This window comes from Labrus bergylta, chromosome 11 (genome assembly GCF_963930695.1).
Source record: "Labrus bergylta chromosome 11, fLabBer1.1, whole genome shotgun sequence".
Lineage (NCBI taxonomy): Eukaryota > Metazoa > Chordata > Actinopteri > Labriformes > Labridae > Labrus > Labrus bergylta.
This window is the reverse complement of record NC_089205.1, coordinates 17,040,285-17,056,082: the sequence shown is the minus strand read 5'-3', so window position 1 is coordinate 17,056,082 and position 15,798 is coordinate 17,040,285. Positions and strand designations below refer to the sequence as shown.

Below are 15,798 nucleotides of genomic sequence, written 5' to 3'. Positions count from 1 at the left end.
TTGATCCTTTCCTTTCTCTCTCTGCTGATAAAAAAAAACCCCTCTCTTCTTGCAGGGCTCTGCTAAACGCCGCCACAGTTGGCTACAATAATAGCGTGCATATCATAGCATGAATCAGATCTCTGTGGTTTCGATTAGGGCTAAACTAACTCAAAAGCATTGCCAGTCTAGGATGTGAATCTATTTATGAACGAGGAGTGTAGGTGGATGTGTTGTTCACTTCTCCCCTCCGTTCTCTTTAAAGGTTTTCTCATTTCGGTCGACTTAGCGGTTCAAGTGTAAACTTTCTAGTTGTGTCGACCTCCCAGAGGCCCTGCGGGGAATAAGGAGACCCCTGGTGATCTGATGTTTAGCAGCAGCAGTGGCCCACCTCCTCCATTTTAGCTGCGCTGCGAGGAAAGGCGAAAGAGGATGGAGCTAGCCAACTGTGCTTGTGTGCGTTTGTGTGTGTATGTGTGCTCATGTGTATTTGTGACAATGCCACAGGCTTGCCTCGCTACAGATGCAGGGGCAAGTCATCAGGTCCACTTTGTCATGGCTCTCTGATCTTACTTCATGTGTCCTTGTGCAGGGAAAGGAATAAAATAATGGTCCTCCAAGGCAGCGCCTGCACAGCACGCCTTACTGCACCGCTTTACTCCACAATCAAGCACAACACCTTATTCCACACAGGAGGAACAGTTGGAGTTAAGGATGAGAGAGCTCTGAGCAGAGGGGAGAAAGAGTCAAATGACTCCAAAAAGAGGCAACAGTACTGTGTGAACTTCGCTATAGAAAGCTGTTTGACTGGAAGCCTTGCTCTGTTTGCCCCGAGCCAGGCACTTAGTCACCACTTTGGCAAAGCTTCCGCACCGAGCAGAGAGAAGCAGGAGAAGGGAAATAGTCAGCAAGAGACAGAGAAGAGAGTAGAAGAGGGCTGGAAACGGTTTATGAGGACACATGGAGCTGAGAGAGAAGAACAAATAAAGTGAGACAGAAAGTAGGAGAAGAAGACAGAAAGGGGGAAGGATGGGAGAGACAGAGTGCTAAGACTGAGAAAGATGAAATATAACAACGTGAGGATGGTGAAGAGAAAAACAAAACTGGATAGAGGGGAGCTAACAAATTCTTCCAGGAAGCGTGGGGACAAAAGTAAGAGTGCAGGGCTAATTAGTTTCTGATGGCTGGACTTTCATTTGGCCGAAAGGTCAGCGTACTCTAAAGGTCGCGCTGCCGTGCCTGCTCGATGCAAAAAATGACACAAAAAGAGAGGAGGGAGAATCACCCACACACAAATGATGCTACTAAACATGCGCGTACACACACACACACACACACACACACACACACACACACACACACACACAATAATGCTGATAACAGGACATTGATTTTCTCATTTATATCATGCTCTGGTCAGAACGGGGAAGGACGAAGGACTTTCATTACTGCAAGAGTATCCACTGCAAATAACTCAACTACATTTTAATGTGTGCCAGGATAATCTGTGTGTGTGTGTGTGTGAGTGTGTGTGTTTATGCATGGTGGTAGTGGGGGATACATTTACAGCCTGCAATGCTAAGCAGATTTCAGTTTTTAACACCTACTATGCATCTTTATGTAGATTACAGCGGACCAATAAAAAACCTGAAGAGTATCAACAAGTTTATGTTGTGAAATTATATTCAATAAAATGAGGAGACCTACATGAATATGTTCAATTTAACATATAACGTGTTCTTATCTACATCCTTAACGTTGGAGAGTGTAGGGAGAATCTGTATAATTATGCATTTTCTATTGATCAGAAAACAACAGGCTCCAGCTGATCAACCATCCACGTAAACAACATATGTAACACGGCTCACAGCCTTCGACATTGTTTATTTTGTTTCCACATGTTATATGAATAGCTAATAAATGGGAGACGGCTAGCTTGAATTGGTTCATTCATTAATTTATCTTGCCAAACTTTAACATGGATATCATTTTGTTTCCTTTGTTTATTCTTTTTGTTTCCTTTGTGATTGTGTTGGTGAGTATTACAAATAGGTTGGTATTGATGCCAAACTCCACATGTTGGATCACACACACACACACACACACACACACACACACACACACACACATTACTCACCTTCCTCTTGCTTCTTCCGGGCCTCCTCCTCTCTCTTGGCTACTTTTGCCTTCAGCACCTCGTCCGTCTTAGCTGAGAAGACAGCAGAAGGCAGAGTGTTAGCAAAGCAGAGCGCCTCATAAGAGTTTCATTAGGACAAAAAAATACATGCAGCAAGTTTAGAGATTTAATTTGACTGAAAATCAAATAAACTCTGATGTTTTATTTATATTTCATTTTCCCATAAATCATAATACGTATTTGTACACCTAATAACAAGAGTTTTTTTTTTTTTTTTTATGTGTGAGATACTGTGTTTTTGAAACAAATTGAAAGTCATCACAGAAAATGCAAGAGCAAAAAAAAAAAAAAAAAAAAAAAAAAAAAAATCAACAGAAAGATTAATCATGCGTTCTTTTCCTCTCCCTTGCGGCAGTCACCCTTTCTCGGCCTTCCCTTCATGCTGCTGTAAAAGTCAGCACGTCTTCCTGAGAGGTGTTTATTGCCTCGGCGTAATGAAAAGCTTAAGAGAAAGTGAGGCAGCGGGAGTAAACACTCGTCAGGGCATTTTAAGCATCTCTCATCACAAGCCGTGTTGTCTTGGCTCCTTTTTGCACACCGCCTTTCCCCCTGAATAATCAAGATGTTAAGCCACATTAAAAAATATAATGCCATGTATGGCAGGACTATCAATACTGCCTCTAAATTAATTACATTTCCGTTGCGGCGCATCATTTATTTTGCAGCGTTAGGGCCTCTGCGGAGCCATTTGCCTTTATTGCTATCTCACTTGGTTGATGAGTGAGCTATGTAAAATTGAGTCTCCAATATCATTACACTTAATGAGTTTAAACTTTGAGAAAAAAAGAGAGAGAGAGAGAGAGAGTAACTGTAGAGGAGAGCAAGATGATGAGAGAGAAAGCCGAGGAGGAGTAGAATGAGAGCTCTAGACTGTTTTGGGGAAGTTTATACAATATAAGAGTGGGTGTAAGTGTTTTGAGCGCTTACAGAATGTTTGTGTTAGGGCACAGCTGTGGGTGTCCGAACGTGGTTTATTGCACCACTTGAGATGCCGGCGTATGAATGTGTTTGTGCTGCACACTCCTCATTTGGTGTCTGATTGTGTGCTAGATTTTGCGCTGCAAGCAAAGTTGTTACATAAAAATACAACACTTTCTTGTATCTGTTTGCGTGTGTGTGTGTGTGTGTGTGTGTGTGCGTGTTGATGCAGAGGGCCATGGGATGTGTTAGTCTCTCTGCGACTGTGCTGCTGTTTTTGTTCAGTAATTGGCGTAGACAAAGAACCCGTCACACTGCTGTTATGGCTGGTTAAGTCTGGAGGTTCCGCATCTTTACTAACAATGACTCTACATGGTTGACTGAACCCTCTTCTACCTCCCTCAGCTAGGGTCTGTGCGTGCGTGTATGTATGTATGTATGTGTGTGTGTGTGTGTGTGTGTGTGTGTGTGCAACCAATCTATTTCTTTTAGCTGCATAGTCATAATTCAGTCAGTTTGTTTGCCAAAAAAACAAAACCATGAGCTGCACCGTTCTGCATGTTTCTGCGAATACATTCACAAGTTTTCTTGTATGCGCAGACGTGTGTATTGTTTTGTGTGTGTTTTGTTCGAGTGAGTGAACTCCTCTCTGTGTTCTTCAGTTCCTACTTTGCTCGGGGCTACTGAGAGGCAGGTAGGAAACAAGAGCGGTGCTGGTGGTGTGATAGAGAAGGAGAGACAGGGGAGAAAGAGGAGGTAAAAGAAGGGGGAATAGATGGGGCCCATGTAGGAAATAAAGGAAAGAACTGACAGTGAGGGAAAGAGACAAACAAGCAGAAGAAATAAACATTTCCTTCATGCACACAAACGACAAGAGTGATTTGTCGCCTCTTTTTGTTTGCATGTTTATCATCCACCTCGATCCCTTCATCCCTCCCCCAACAGGTTCTCTCATCCTCTCGCTGTCTCTTCTCTCCTTCTGTTTTGCCCTCTCCCACCCCTCCCCGTTTTGTTTTTTTTATGCTTTCTCTTCCTCTCTCTTGCTCATCTCTCCAGTACACTGTGCCTGGGGGCGATAGCAGCAAATCAAACTGTTTATCCATCTCTCATCAGCGCGCTGCCTCACGGGGCTCCTGCCCCCTCAAAACAATGAAAGTAGGCCTGAGCACTGAGCCAGGGATATGGTTTAATTACATCAATAAGCAGCTTTGCTTTAAAAACAGATAAACTACAAAAGAAAGATGCTTTACAGCAACACACTTTGCTGCACTATCATGGAAAGCTGTTCAACATAATAGTTGTAAAAAGCATGTAAAAACATGGAAGCCTAAAAATACTGGCATGTCTGCAGAGGCCACTTATTGTAAGTATATTTCTCTGCAACTTAGTGGCTCCAGTTCATTGTAGGATAATTCTGTGATGGACTTTTATTAGAGCTGGTAATAAACGGCCGGGTGTCGGAGAGAGGAGAGGCCTTTCACTTCATTTAGACTTCGTTCGGTCTTGGCTGCAGGGGCGGAGGGAAAAGAGGAGGGATGGCAGCAGGAAGGGGCGGAGAGCGTCAGCGAAATCGCATTGTGATTATGAGTGTAATTGCAGCTCAGGGACCCAGGGGCCATGTAGCTGTGATGGCGCTGGAAGATGTTTTATGCACAGCAGCGGAGAGGAATAAAGTGAGAACGGGAGAAAGAGGGGGAGTGGGACGGAGCGGCAGGATGCCAGGATGTTTGCAGTCCTTTTATTTTAAAACGGAATCTTCTCATCTATCGCTTTTCTACTCCTTTTTCTTTTCCTCCTTCACTCCTCTCTCCTCCGTCTCTCTTGCTCTCTGTCCTCCTCCCCTTGGCAGGATTAGCTGGGTCTCGTTAGAGGGGAAATGTAATAATGCTCCCACCAGGTGGAATCGGGCCCGCTCCATTATCAGCCGGGAGATGGATGGGCCGTGTAGGGCCGGCGGGGGCACGCGCGCACGCAATTTAGATTCAATAAACTGGCAAAGCAAGACCCCCAATCTGATTTATCTCTTACACGCCGCCAATGCTTGCTGCTACGATGCTGATTCCCTATTACCACTCAGAGAAGGACTATTCATTGGATGTAAGGCACAGCAGTCAGAGAGGCTTGTCGGGCCCCCGGGATGGCAGCAAAACAGATACAGCACAGGGTTAATACGTTTACACACAGATAAGCAATTAAATCTAAGGCTGAGGTGAGTTATAGAGTTATTAAGGAGGGATTGAGGGGGGAGGAGGGTGAGAAAAAGGAGAGGAGAGACGTTATTCAACACAGGAGTGAGGTAGCTCGGGCCTAAGGCCCGGTACAGTAAGTATTAGAAGGAAGAGAGGCGATCATATTATAGAGTTCGTGAGGTGAGAGAACAACAGAAGAGCAGCAGCCTGCCCACGTTGCTCAATAAACTCGATACAGCACTTACAAACAAGCGAGGCTGAAGACAGAGGTCAACTCAGCAGTTATCCACTTAGTCTGTGTGAGTTTATCACTGAGAGTATATGTGCGAGTGCATGTATTCATGTCTAAATGTAAGAGGGTTTGTGTTGGCGTAACAGGCATATTCATATCCACTGTATACCTGACTCTCAGTATGGCATTTGACTGTGTGAATGTTTGTGCATGCGTGCGAGAGCAGCGGTGATTTAGCTCCGGCGTTGGTAGTGGTGGGTGTCATTCCATCCAGCCGCCAATCAAAGTGAATCTGAATGTCAGCAGGAGAGGAGGCGTGATAAATCAGCCTCACACCCAACGACAAACAGAATATTAGAGGCAGCGCAGTGCCATTGGAAAAATGTCCCTTCCAATCAGCCGAGCACTTTACAGTGAAGCTCGGCAGCCGGGCCTCCAACCAACACTGAATACCAGAGAGACGTAGAAGACGATAAATAAATAAAGGAGAGACAACCGGATTGGGAGACAGGCCGACGGACAAACAGGCGGATAGGCACAGAATAACAGTCCTGACATGCTGAAAGAAGAGACAAAGAAACAGAAGAGCATCACTGGGGCCGGTGGACAAACAGGTGGGTATGATAACTGACATGTAACAGGCCTGACAGGTAAGAAGACAGAAAGACGAACACAGAGACAGGTGGAAAGACTGACAGAAAAATGCTGAGCAGATAGCAACTGGATGGCCATGCAGAACAGTATACTGTTGTGGGACAATTTTCCCATTTTAACAGAGCTACCGTCTCTCCGTGAAGAAACATCATATAGCGAGGTGAATTAGGCCTGGCTCTAAAACAGATTATTTCATAAATATTTAACGAGATAAAAGTAGGGGGAAAAGGATGAATCTGAATGGTATGAAAAGGCTTAAAAAATTACAATGAAAAAAATCTCCTGGAGGAACATACTGTTAGGCATTTGGACTTTAAGAGAGACAGATTCAAAAGAATGATCCAAACCTACACCGACATGAAGATGCTTTTAAGCGAAACAAACTTCTGGTTGAATGTAAGGAAATGCTGGGTTTATAAACCAAAGTGCAGAGATGTATTAATCAGGTAACTTAACTAAACAACTGCAGAAGTAAAGCCAGTCCAGTTGAAGAAATTGTAACGCCTTTTTCTTTTTTAACATCATTTGGTCAACATGGACGAGCTAACCAGAAAAAAAGTCTGGACTAAAGTGATAAATCCTCTGGGCTTGATTTTTGCTCCTTATTCTAGGAGATCTTCTGCAATGATGCTCCAAAAATAAAGTGTTAAGAAGTTCAAAATTGAACTGCGATGAAAAATTCTGCCAATTAGGTTATTTTCTTAAAGCCAGGAAAATATTCTTATGTTGAGCTTAGAATGCAGGATGCCTGAAGGTTACAGATACCACTTCATCTGAAAAAAATCTGAAAATGCTGGCGGATAGACTTAAATCAGACATTATAGTTCCATAAACAAAGCTGGGATCAAATCACACGTGACTTATGAGATGGATCATATCTAGGGAAGCTATTGTTAAATGTCAGACTGACATTGGGTTACTTTTCAAGCCAAACATTTCCAACCGCTCTTATCAAATCAACAAATTAGATGAGAGACTCTCTCCGAGCGTCTTTCTGTGGGGGAAAAAATGTTGAAACCACGATCCAGAACTCCAATGTATCAGAGGGAGCGCTGTGATGATATCTACTGCAGGTGTGGAGGTTAAATGGATCACAGGAAGATGTATGTATGCAAAGCAACCACTAGGTGGCAGAGCACACAGACAAGAGAAAGCTGGATGCTCTACACACGGGCCTTTAAATGCAGGTACCTGTGTGTTTGTAGCATCCTTTATCAAAACCAGCCCATCCAGACCTTCAAGAAGCTAAAGGATAATTTGACACAGAATGTATCATTACAAATGTACCTGCATCTTGAATGTACCGGCACACACGAGGAGATACAACATCAAGGAACTTAAATATTTAGCAGCAGAATAAATAAAAGCGATGAAGGGCAGGTCTGTATTAAGGCAGCATTTTAGTTTGACGTTGTGTAACCTGTGTAGTGAAAGAGAGTCTCTTTATAGAAGCCATGCCGGTTTAAAAAAGATCTGCTTTAAATGAATCAGTGCTTTGCAGTGGCAACCATGATTCTCCTTCATGTGTACAAACATCACAGAGTGAGTTCCTTGAGGCCAGGACAGGAAGCCTGAACCTGAAAGATCATTGTCTCATGATACCTCTCTCTGCAGCTGTCACCAGGCTGATTTAACAGCAGCCATGAAATATTTACAAACTAAACAATTAGACAGAGATATCTTACAAAATCAATGAATTATTCATCAGCAATTGTCTGAAAAGCTTCTGTTTTGTTTCACAGCTACAGTAGATTTGAATGCCGGGTGGAGGTTGAGGGGTGCATCAATTAGGGGCCTGTTCTCTTATGGTGTGATGGATGAGTCAGAGGAATGATCGTCCAAATGTAGCAGAGAGATTCAAGCTGCCGGTACAGTACTGCATGGTGACTCTGTGTGGCAGCAGAAGAGCTTGATGAGTACAAGACTTTGGATGCTAATCTTATAAATACACATTAAATAATAGTTGGGATAATTCATCTGAAAGAGTGAGGACATTACATTTTCTCTACTTGCCATTTTAAAATCTAGAGTCTTCCTTATACAACATTTGTACTTTACATTTTTAAAACCAGCTCTTAATTTCAGACACCTGGGCTCCGGTTTGTGTATTTTCCTTTTCGGTGATCTAACTGAGAATTCATTCAAACTCAAAGAAATGAGGAACAAAGAAGAAGTTTCCCTAAAGGAAAAACCGGAGTTAACTCTGCTCATACAATTCAAATTCATATTTCAGTTACAGTAACACCAAAGGCACACATACGCGGTAGATTGGATGTAAACATCCTCCTCCCTGCTGTGTTTATACTCTATTAAAGCCAAAACTTTCCTCTGCTCATGCAAATATTTTTGTTTGGCTGATATTAAATCACAGGCTGAAATCGGATTTACAAAATGTACTAAACGATGCCCTACATCTAAAACATAAACCTTTTTCTATATAACGCAGACCACAACAAAAAAACATGCTTAAGTCAACCCACAGCAAAAACATTTATCCTCATTATCAATCATTTGTATTTACTTAAAGTCGGTTAAAGAATTATCTTCTTTTTCAAACTGTTTCTGCAGGTTTGAAACCCAAACAGGAGTAACGCAAAAATCACAAACAATCGCTTGTTCCTGTTGCACAAATCTTCCATGACTTTTTGTTTCTAGAGATGAGAGTGGAGCCCATGAGACAAGGCATAGAACTTTCTTGAGAAGAAAAAGAAAGGGGCGCCAGTGGCCAAGTGTTTAGGGCGCGTGCCCCATGTACTGAGACTGTGGTAACTCTATCCACTGTCCTGTGTCTACAATAATATAATCGGAGTAGGAAGCTATGAGACTGATGATAGTATAACTGATCCTGTCCTGTGTAAGCAGCATCCTATGACAGTTGTGTTTCTGACTTTAGAGTAAGACTCTGACTATGTATCTATATCCAGACTCCTTCTCATGATACACACTCTGATCTATCCTCTGCATTTACATTTATTTGTTCTCTTTATCTTTTTTTATGATCTGATGATCTCAGTTCTACAGAGGTCAAAGTAGAAAGATGACGCAGGTACAGATGCCAGCGTTTATACCAACATAACACAATAAACCAGACAATCTCCTGATGTGTTAGAGGTAGATCTGGAACTGTTAAAATACTTGCCCCATGCATTGGTAAGCCTTTATGCTTTTCCAGATGGAGATCAGATTTTAGTACTAGGTGTTAATGGGGTTTAAATGTCACTCAATAAGTTTAACGTGGGTCTATAACTAGAAAGATCCCTCCAACATTCTCAGCCACACGTTCCAAACCCCTCTACACCAAACAACACTGGGCTCCACCCAGCCCACATGGGGTCTGGGGTCTTATTGCCTTTGGGGATAACTTTGCTCAGGAGGTCTGGGGTTAAGAACAGGTTTCATGTTTGGGGCAAACAAGCAAACAATAAGTTGAGTGGTGGGGTCTGAGCAACGCATGTGGGTGGCTCGGCCCCCAGCACCTCAGAAACCTGCCCCTTGGACCCCAAGGGTGAAACGAGCATCCCCATCGACTTTGCATCTGCAGCAGAGGCCCTGGACCCTGGGTCAGAGAGGAGGAGCGGTGCAAGAGAGGTGGGGAGGAGCAGAGGCCTCCAGCAGTCAGGAGAGATCAGAGAAGGGGAGGTTACTCTGAGGAACATGCACTGCCATGGGCTGCACACAAAAACACACCTGAGGAACACACACACACGCACACACACACACACACACACACACACGCACACACGCATGTCCAAATACCCACATAAGGAATAAGAGCACCTCACACGCAAAAGCCTGTAGGTGAGAAAATACAACAAAGGCATTTTAATGTAACCAGCAGGTCACACAGAGTTCAACCTTGAAACCTCAGTATGGTAATGTCATATGTTAATTGCAAATGCTGTTGCCTTTTAGAGCTTACAGTAGATATTAGAGCGTTACATTAAGATGTGTGTGTGCGTCTCTAAGCAGCAAGATCACATTTATTTTATTGGCTTTCTGCTTTATGACTAATACAAAGTTCTGTGATGAGAACTTGCCCGAGATGAGCCAGTGAGTGCGTAACAGCGGTCTTGAGAGGGCAATCAGACCGAATCCATAATGCAGGGATCACACGGTAAAATATTAAGCATCCTGGGGCCTCTGAATGACATCTCACCCTCAACTTCAACCCTGTCATGTCTCCACATGCCACTGACTCTTTTTTTTTTAATGCTACCATTTTTTTTTTCCTCTTCTCCTTTTTTTTATCTTCTTCCTAACCTCCTGGTTAGTTGCATCCTTTTCTATTTTTTAACCTCTGACCAGGTAGATGATAGTGATCCCTTCATAACAGATGAGTCCCTCGCAGAATGCTAAAAATGGATTCAGCCCATATTTGGCAATTTTTTTAACCAGGCTACCCATCACTGGTTACTTTAACAAGATGCAATGGCAGCTCTGTTTTTCCACCCGTGGTCCAAAAACGCTGGGCTTCAATATGAAAGGAGTTGTTCAATAATATTCTACCCTGTGACAATACTTCTGGTAAGTTATTGTCTACTACGGTCTAGAGAGTCTGCGCTCATTTCTTGGCATGGTGTGGATGTTCTGAGGAAGTGTACAAACCAAAGTCAATTGTTGAAGCAAAAAACTGTTAGTAAATATCAGAGGACAATAAGTCGGATTATTTTTCATTTTATCTGGAATGTTATTTATCACGTTTGTGTAAAAAATATTCATGCTGCATTGTTCTGCGCATAAAACAAAACAGGGGGCATTAGCCATGCAAAGAGATGAAGACAAAGAGACAGAAAAAAAACAAGTTATATCTATAAAAGAAAACAGGACAAGATAGGAACTAAAGCCTGAAAAATGTTTCCACAGATGAACATAAGGTGGCACACCCTTCAAATAGCTTTCACTGAAATACTTCCACTGCTAACAAATCAGAAATACGTATCTCTCTGCAAGCTGTTGCTCTGCTCTCAGTGATTCTAGACTCTGTTGCTTCATGTCTCACATTGTCGAATTTTAATTTTATATTTATTTTCTAGTGTTCTATGCCTTTATTTAGAGATAGGACAGTGGATATAGAGTCAGAAATCGGGGGGAGAGAGAGCGAGAGTGGGGAACAAAGGAGCCACAGGTCGGATCCGAACCCAGGCAGCCCGCTTTTGAGGATTGTAGCCTCTTTACACGGGGTCTTATCACTAGGCCACGACGCCACATCGCAGCATTTCTCACACCCAATTCTATATAAATAAAATGAACAGTACATCAAGGAACTCATTACATTAGTGACGTAACGGTGCTTTCGTGCTTTAATTCATGTGATAAGAGGGAAGTAAATCTAAAGCAACAAACACAAATGAATGTCTGCACAAGCTCTGAAGCTTCCACACTGAAATGTCAAATACACATGATAATATCTGCATGGATTTGTATTTAATTGACTTTAAGGATAAAGGCACATTTAGCTTACCCCTGCATCATGAAAGACACTTGAATCAGATATGACCCGATATCTTACTTTTCACAAACAATATCCCGTTCAGAAACAGGATTATGAGCTCAGTCAGAATCAAAGTGTGAGTGATACAGGGAGTGACAATAAGCACTTCAGGAAAGCTCAAAAAGTAGTATTGTATTTTTACATTTCATTTCACGTTTCATTCAATTGATCATTTACAACATTTACAGTAACCGGTGAGTAACTGTAAAGCTAAAGAAGAAGATCTTAACCAGAATAAGTGCTTGAATTTAAGACATCAGTATTAATCACTCCATTTGATCCTGATATGTGCCGCAATTTCACTGCAAAATCTCTATGTCCAGTGTGTGTGTGTGTGTGTGTGTGTGTATTTGTATCTCATCATTCATTCCTGTGTGAATGCACTTGAGCGTGCTGTTGAATGGTGGAGAAAAGGCTCTGGTCCCCCTGCTGAAAGCCTGTTGGATGCCATTGTGACAGCACACCACTGAGTGCGTGTCTCGTGTGTGGTGGAGGTAGTTGCCGGGTGGGTGGGTGAGGGGAGATGGGACTTAAGTCTATCAGGATCACCCCACACACACACACACACACACACACACACACACACACACACACACACATGAAAGGTAAACTGGAGCCGCTTAATCACAGCGCTGACACAAGGAGGTTCAGAAGGGCGGCCACTTAGAAAAAAGAAAGGCAGGAGAGCAGGACCCCGGCAGCGTCAATAGGGTTCAGCAACACTGACCACATTACAGGAACAAACACACGCTGCAGAATAGACACACAAACTTGGTGGTCTCGACTGGTCCCTGGCCGCTCTTTGGTGTGTGGACTTCACGGATGGTGGCTTGAGTGTGTGTGTGTGTGTCTGTGCATGTAATACTTCTCCAAAAGGCTGCATACATTTCACACCTTTTGTAACGACAGAGCCTAACTTTGCAAACAATGCATTTGAATGAAGTGTTTGATTTTTTTTTTTTTTTCTTTCTAAGAAATAAGTTGGTCGAATGACTGAAAGAAAAAGAGACACCCTCTGAGGGACAAGGTGGCTAACGCCGGCCTGATAATGAAGTTCAGCGGAACATCAGAGCCAGGTGAGAGCGGAGAAATACATAAAGGGCTACAAAATTAATACAAGTTCAGGGACATATTTGGCAATTAACGCTAAACTGAGCAGAAATGATGAAGGGGGACAGACATGCATGAGATGGGGGGGGGGGGTGCAGTCTGGCCGTAGGAGGAGCAGAAGAAGCACAGGAGGGACAGAAAGAGCGAGGGAGATTGCCTGCCCCCCCCCCCCTCCAAGGTAGCTCTCTCACCGCTCCCCTCTCCCTCTTTCTCATCTCTTAATGCTTATTTTCATCACTTTGCTTAAAATATTGATAATCAATTAGTACTACGTCTGTTTTGCTACAGAATCTGTGTCATGGTCTATCACTCTGTCAGAGCCAATTCAGCGCTCATTCAAAGTTCATTTTTCCTTGGCGGCTCTGTGCCTTTGGAGGAGTCATTACGCGGGGAACATAGCCTGGGGTGCAATCACCTATTCTCTTTCATTACTGGGGAGATGGAGAAGGTGAGAGAGATTATTAGAACTTTGGAATGATCACAAAGCTCCACGCCGCCTGTCAGATCCCTCCTACGTGTAATTCATCTGGCCTCACTCCCTCCCCCTCCCCTCCTACCCCCCCTCCCCTCCCCTTCTCCTCTCCCACCACCTCCCCCCCTCAGCCTCAGCCAGGGGTTTGGCCACAGACATTATTCATGAACATCTGCAGCGCGCTGAATATTCCACAGCCTCCGCCGTGATGAAAAGGGAGCTGCCCCTTTGACTTGAAAATTAACATGCCGGCACAGAGATTATGGACGAGCCCGTTTCATTCCAAGCCGAGCTGGGCCACGCTGAGCCGACGGTACGGGGCTGGGCCTGGCTGGGCTGAGCGTGGCAGAATAAACGGGACAGGAAATAATTTGATTTCAAAGTTAGAAAAGTGACTATAGTGCAGGTGCCCAAACACAAACTGTCACAGATACAAACACACGCTCACATCAGATATTAATACATCGCAGAGCTGTGATACGTTGCACTACAGGTTGACTTAAAACACTCTCTGAAGTCATTTCTGACTGAGGTCTCCAGCGCCAGGTTATCAATATTAAAGCTACAATTTATACAGATAATAAGCTAATCAAGTGCTCTGATTTCTGCAATATAAGATAAACTCAACATCATGTTCAATGGACTTTGATGATGAACTGCTTATATAAAAATTAGGAAAGGATTATAATCTTTGTACTTTGTTTACTGAATACTCAATTGGTTTGTAATGTCAGACAAAAAGTGAAATGGGCTTGTTGTAATCTTTTAGTGTATGATGACGTCTTCAAATGTTTTTTGTTTTGTCAACCAACAAGCAAAAACCCTTAAATATTCAATTCTGGCTTTCACTCTCAAAGTTTGAAGAGCTTTGAAACAAAAAAGATCATTTTCCAGGAATTAGCACTGAAACTGTTGTTCCATTAGCCAAGCAGTTGCTGATAATTTCAAAGACTGGTGTTAAACGCGGAGTAAAAGGGAAAATGTTTCCTCCTAAACATCTCATTGCACCCTCTCACCTCTGTGTATCTCTTTCTTTTCATTCTCTCCTGGGTGTCTCTACATGAAAGAGCACACAGAGAATGGAGACTCTTTTTCTCTCACACCAGGAGCAGCATGGCTGGCGTGAGGCCAAGCATCCTTCACTCTCTCTCTCTCTCTCTCTCTCTCTCTCTCTATGTGTCTGTGTGCTGTCCCTCGCCCTCCCTCTGTCCTCAGAGAGACCTCCATTCAGAGGAGGATGTGCATAAACAAAATACATGTGATAGAACAATTCGAAAGTTCAATTATCATGTTATCTCAGAGACGGTTTGCTTTTTACAAAGCAAAGGGAAAGAGTTCACATTATTTTAATGAGGAGCAGAGATTTTAGAATCAATCGAAGTGCAGATAATCTGGCCCTTTATTTGCCACGCTGCCACTTAATGAAGAGTTTAATGTTGCTTTGGATCAAAAGAGGTGCCATCATTTTAAGATTTATTTTTAAAGAATGATTTCAACTAATCCTATCATGAGATGTACACTTTCATAGGACCTTTTTACATTTGTAGCCGTGTTAAGACTTGATGGGGATGCTAGATTTGCCACTTGTAAAATGAACCATTAGAATAATCTGACTTGCATTACTGTCATGTCAGATTTTTAAATAATGCATTCTAACAAAGTTTTAACCTCCCCACAGGAAATGTATGTATATGTGAGGATTTTTGCAGGATGCAGAAAATATCGCACTTACCGTACATAAGAGCAAGGATAAGGATAAGAATGGGTTGTTCATTAAATCTTAATGATGTATTCAGTTATACTCATGTTAAAACTATGATAACAAACTACATAAAACGTCTCTGAAAATAGGGCTTTTAAAAAGGAAAAGGAAAAAAAAAATGATGTTGAGTCAATTATATGAACATCAACGCTAAATGATTGCTCTGTGGTATCTTTTGCCATACTGTAACAGATGTAAACTCCTTCTGGAAAACTTGACTCCTGTCATGAAAAAAGACCCAAGACGGTTTGCATCAAACTCCGAACTTCGAATATACTTTATACTTTATACACTGGAGGCGGCCAAAAGCCGACCACAAACTATCAAAAACAGGAAATGAACCGAAACTAAAATGACCAAACTATACATTTTCTGTTGAATCTGATTAAAATGGATTGTGGATTTGTGTTTAAAGTTAATATGTGATTTTGAATATAAAAAATGTATATATTTTATATAAAGCATTTCAAAATGTAAAGGAATTAAGAGTTAAAAATGCTTTCACTTTTGATGTTCATGATGAAAGTAAACAGAAAACGAGTGAGTCCCTTGTTTGTAATGAGGAGAGGTTCCTCCATTGGCCTCCTCCTGTACAGAAGAATCCTACAAGGCCTTACATGAGCACCTCCACTATTATCAGAAGGGATTTCATGTCTGGAGGCAGACAATAAACAATGGATGATTTCTCTTACACAAACAAAGAGGTTGAAAATATTGCAAAACAAGCAATAATCAGATCAGAAACGTGTGTGTACAGCATGACTTCACTGCAGTGTTACCATAAGAGTAAACAT

The 15,798-nt window shown here is 42.4% G+C and overlaps 1 protein-coding gene across 1 annotated transcript in view; it reads right to left on the bottom strand.

Moving 5' to 3' along the window:
- The window catches only part of rsrc1 (arginine/serine-rich coiled-coil 1), a 118,528-nt gene that overhangs the window by 19,743 nt on the left and 82,987 nt on the right, over positions 1-15,798 (bottom strand). The window contains exon 7 of the mRNA XM_020653935.3: positions 2,117-2,188. Within this exon, the coding sequence (XP_020509591.2) occupies positions 2,117-2,188 (72 nt within the window). The remainder of the gene's footprint in view (positions 1-2,116; positions 2,189-15,798) is intronic.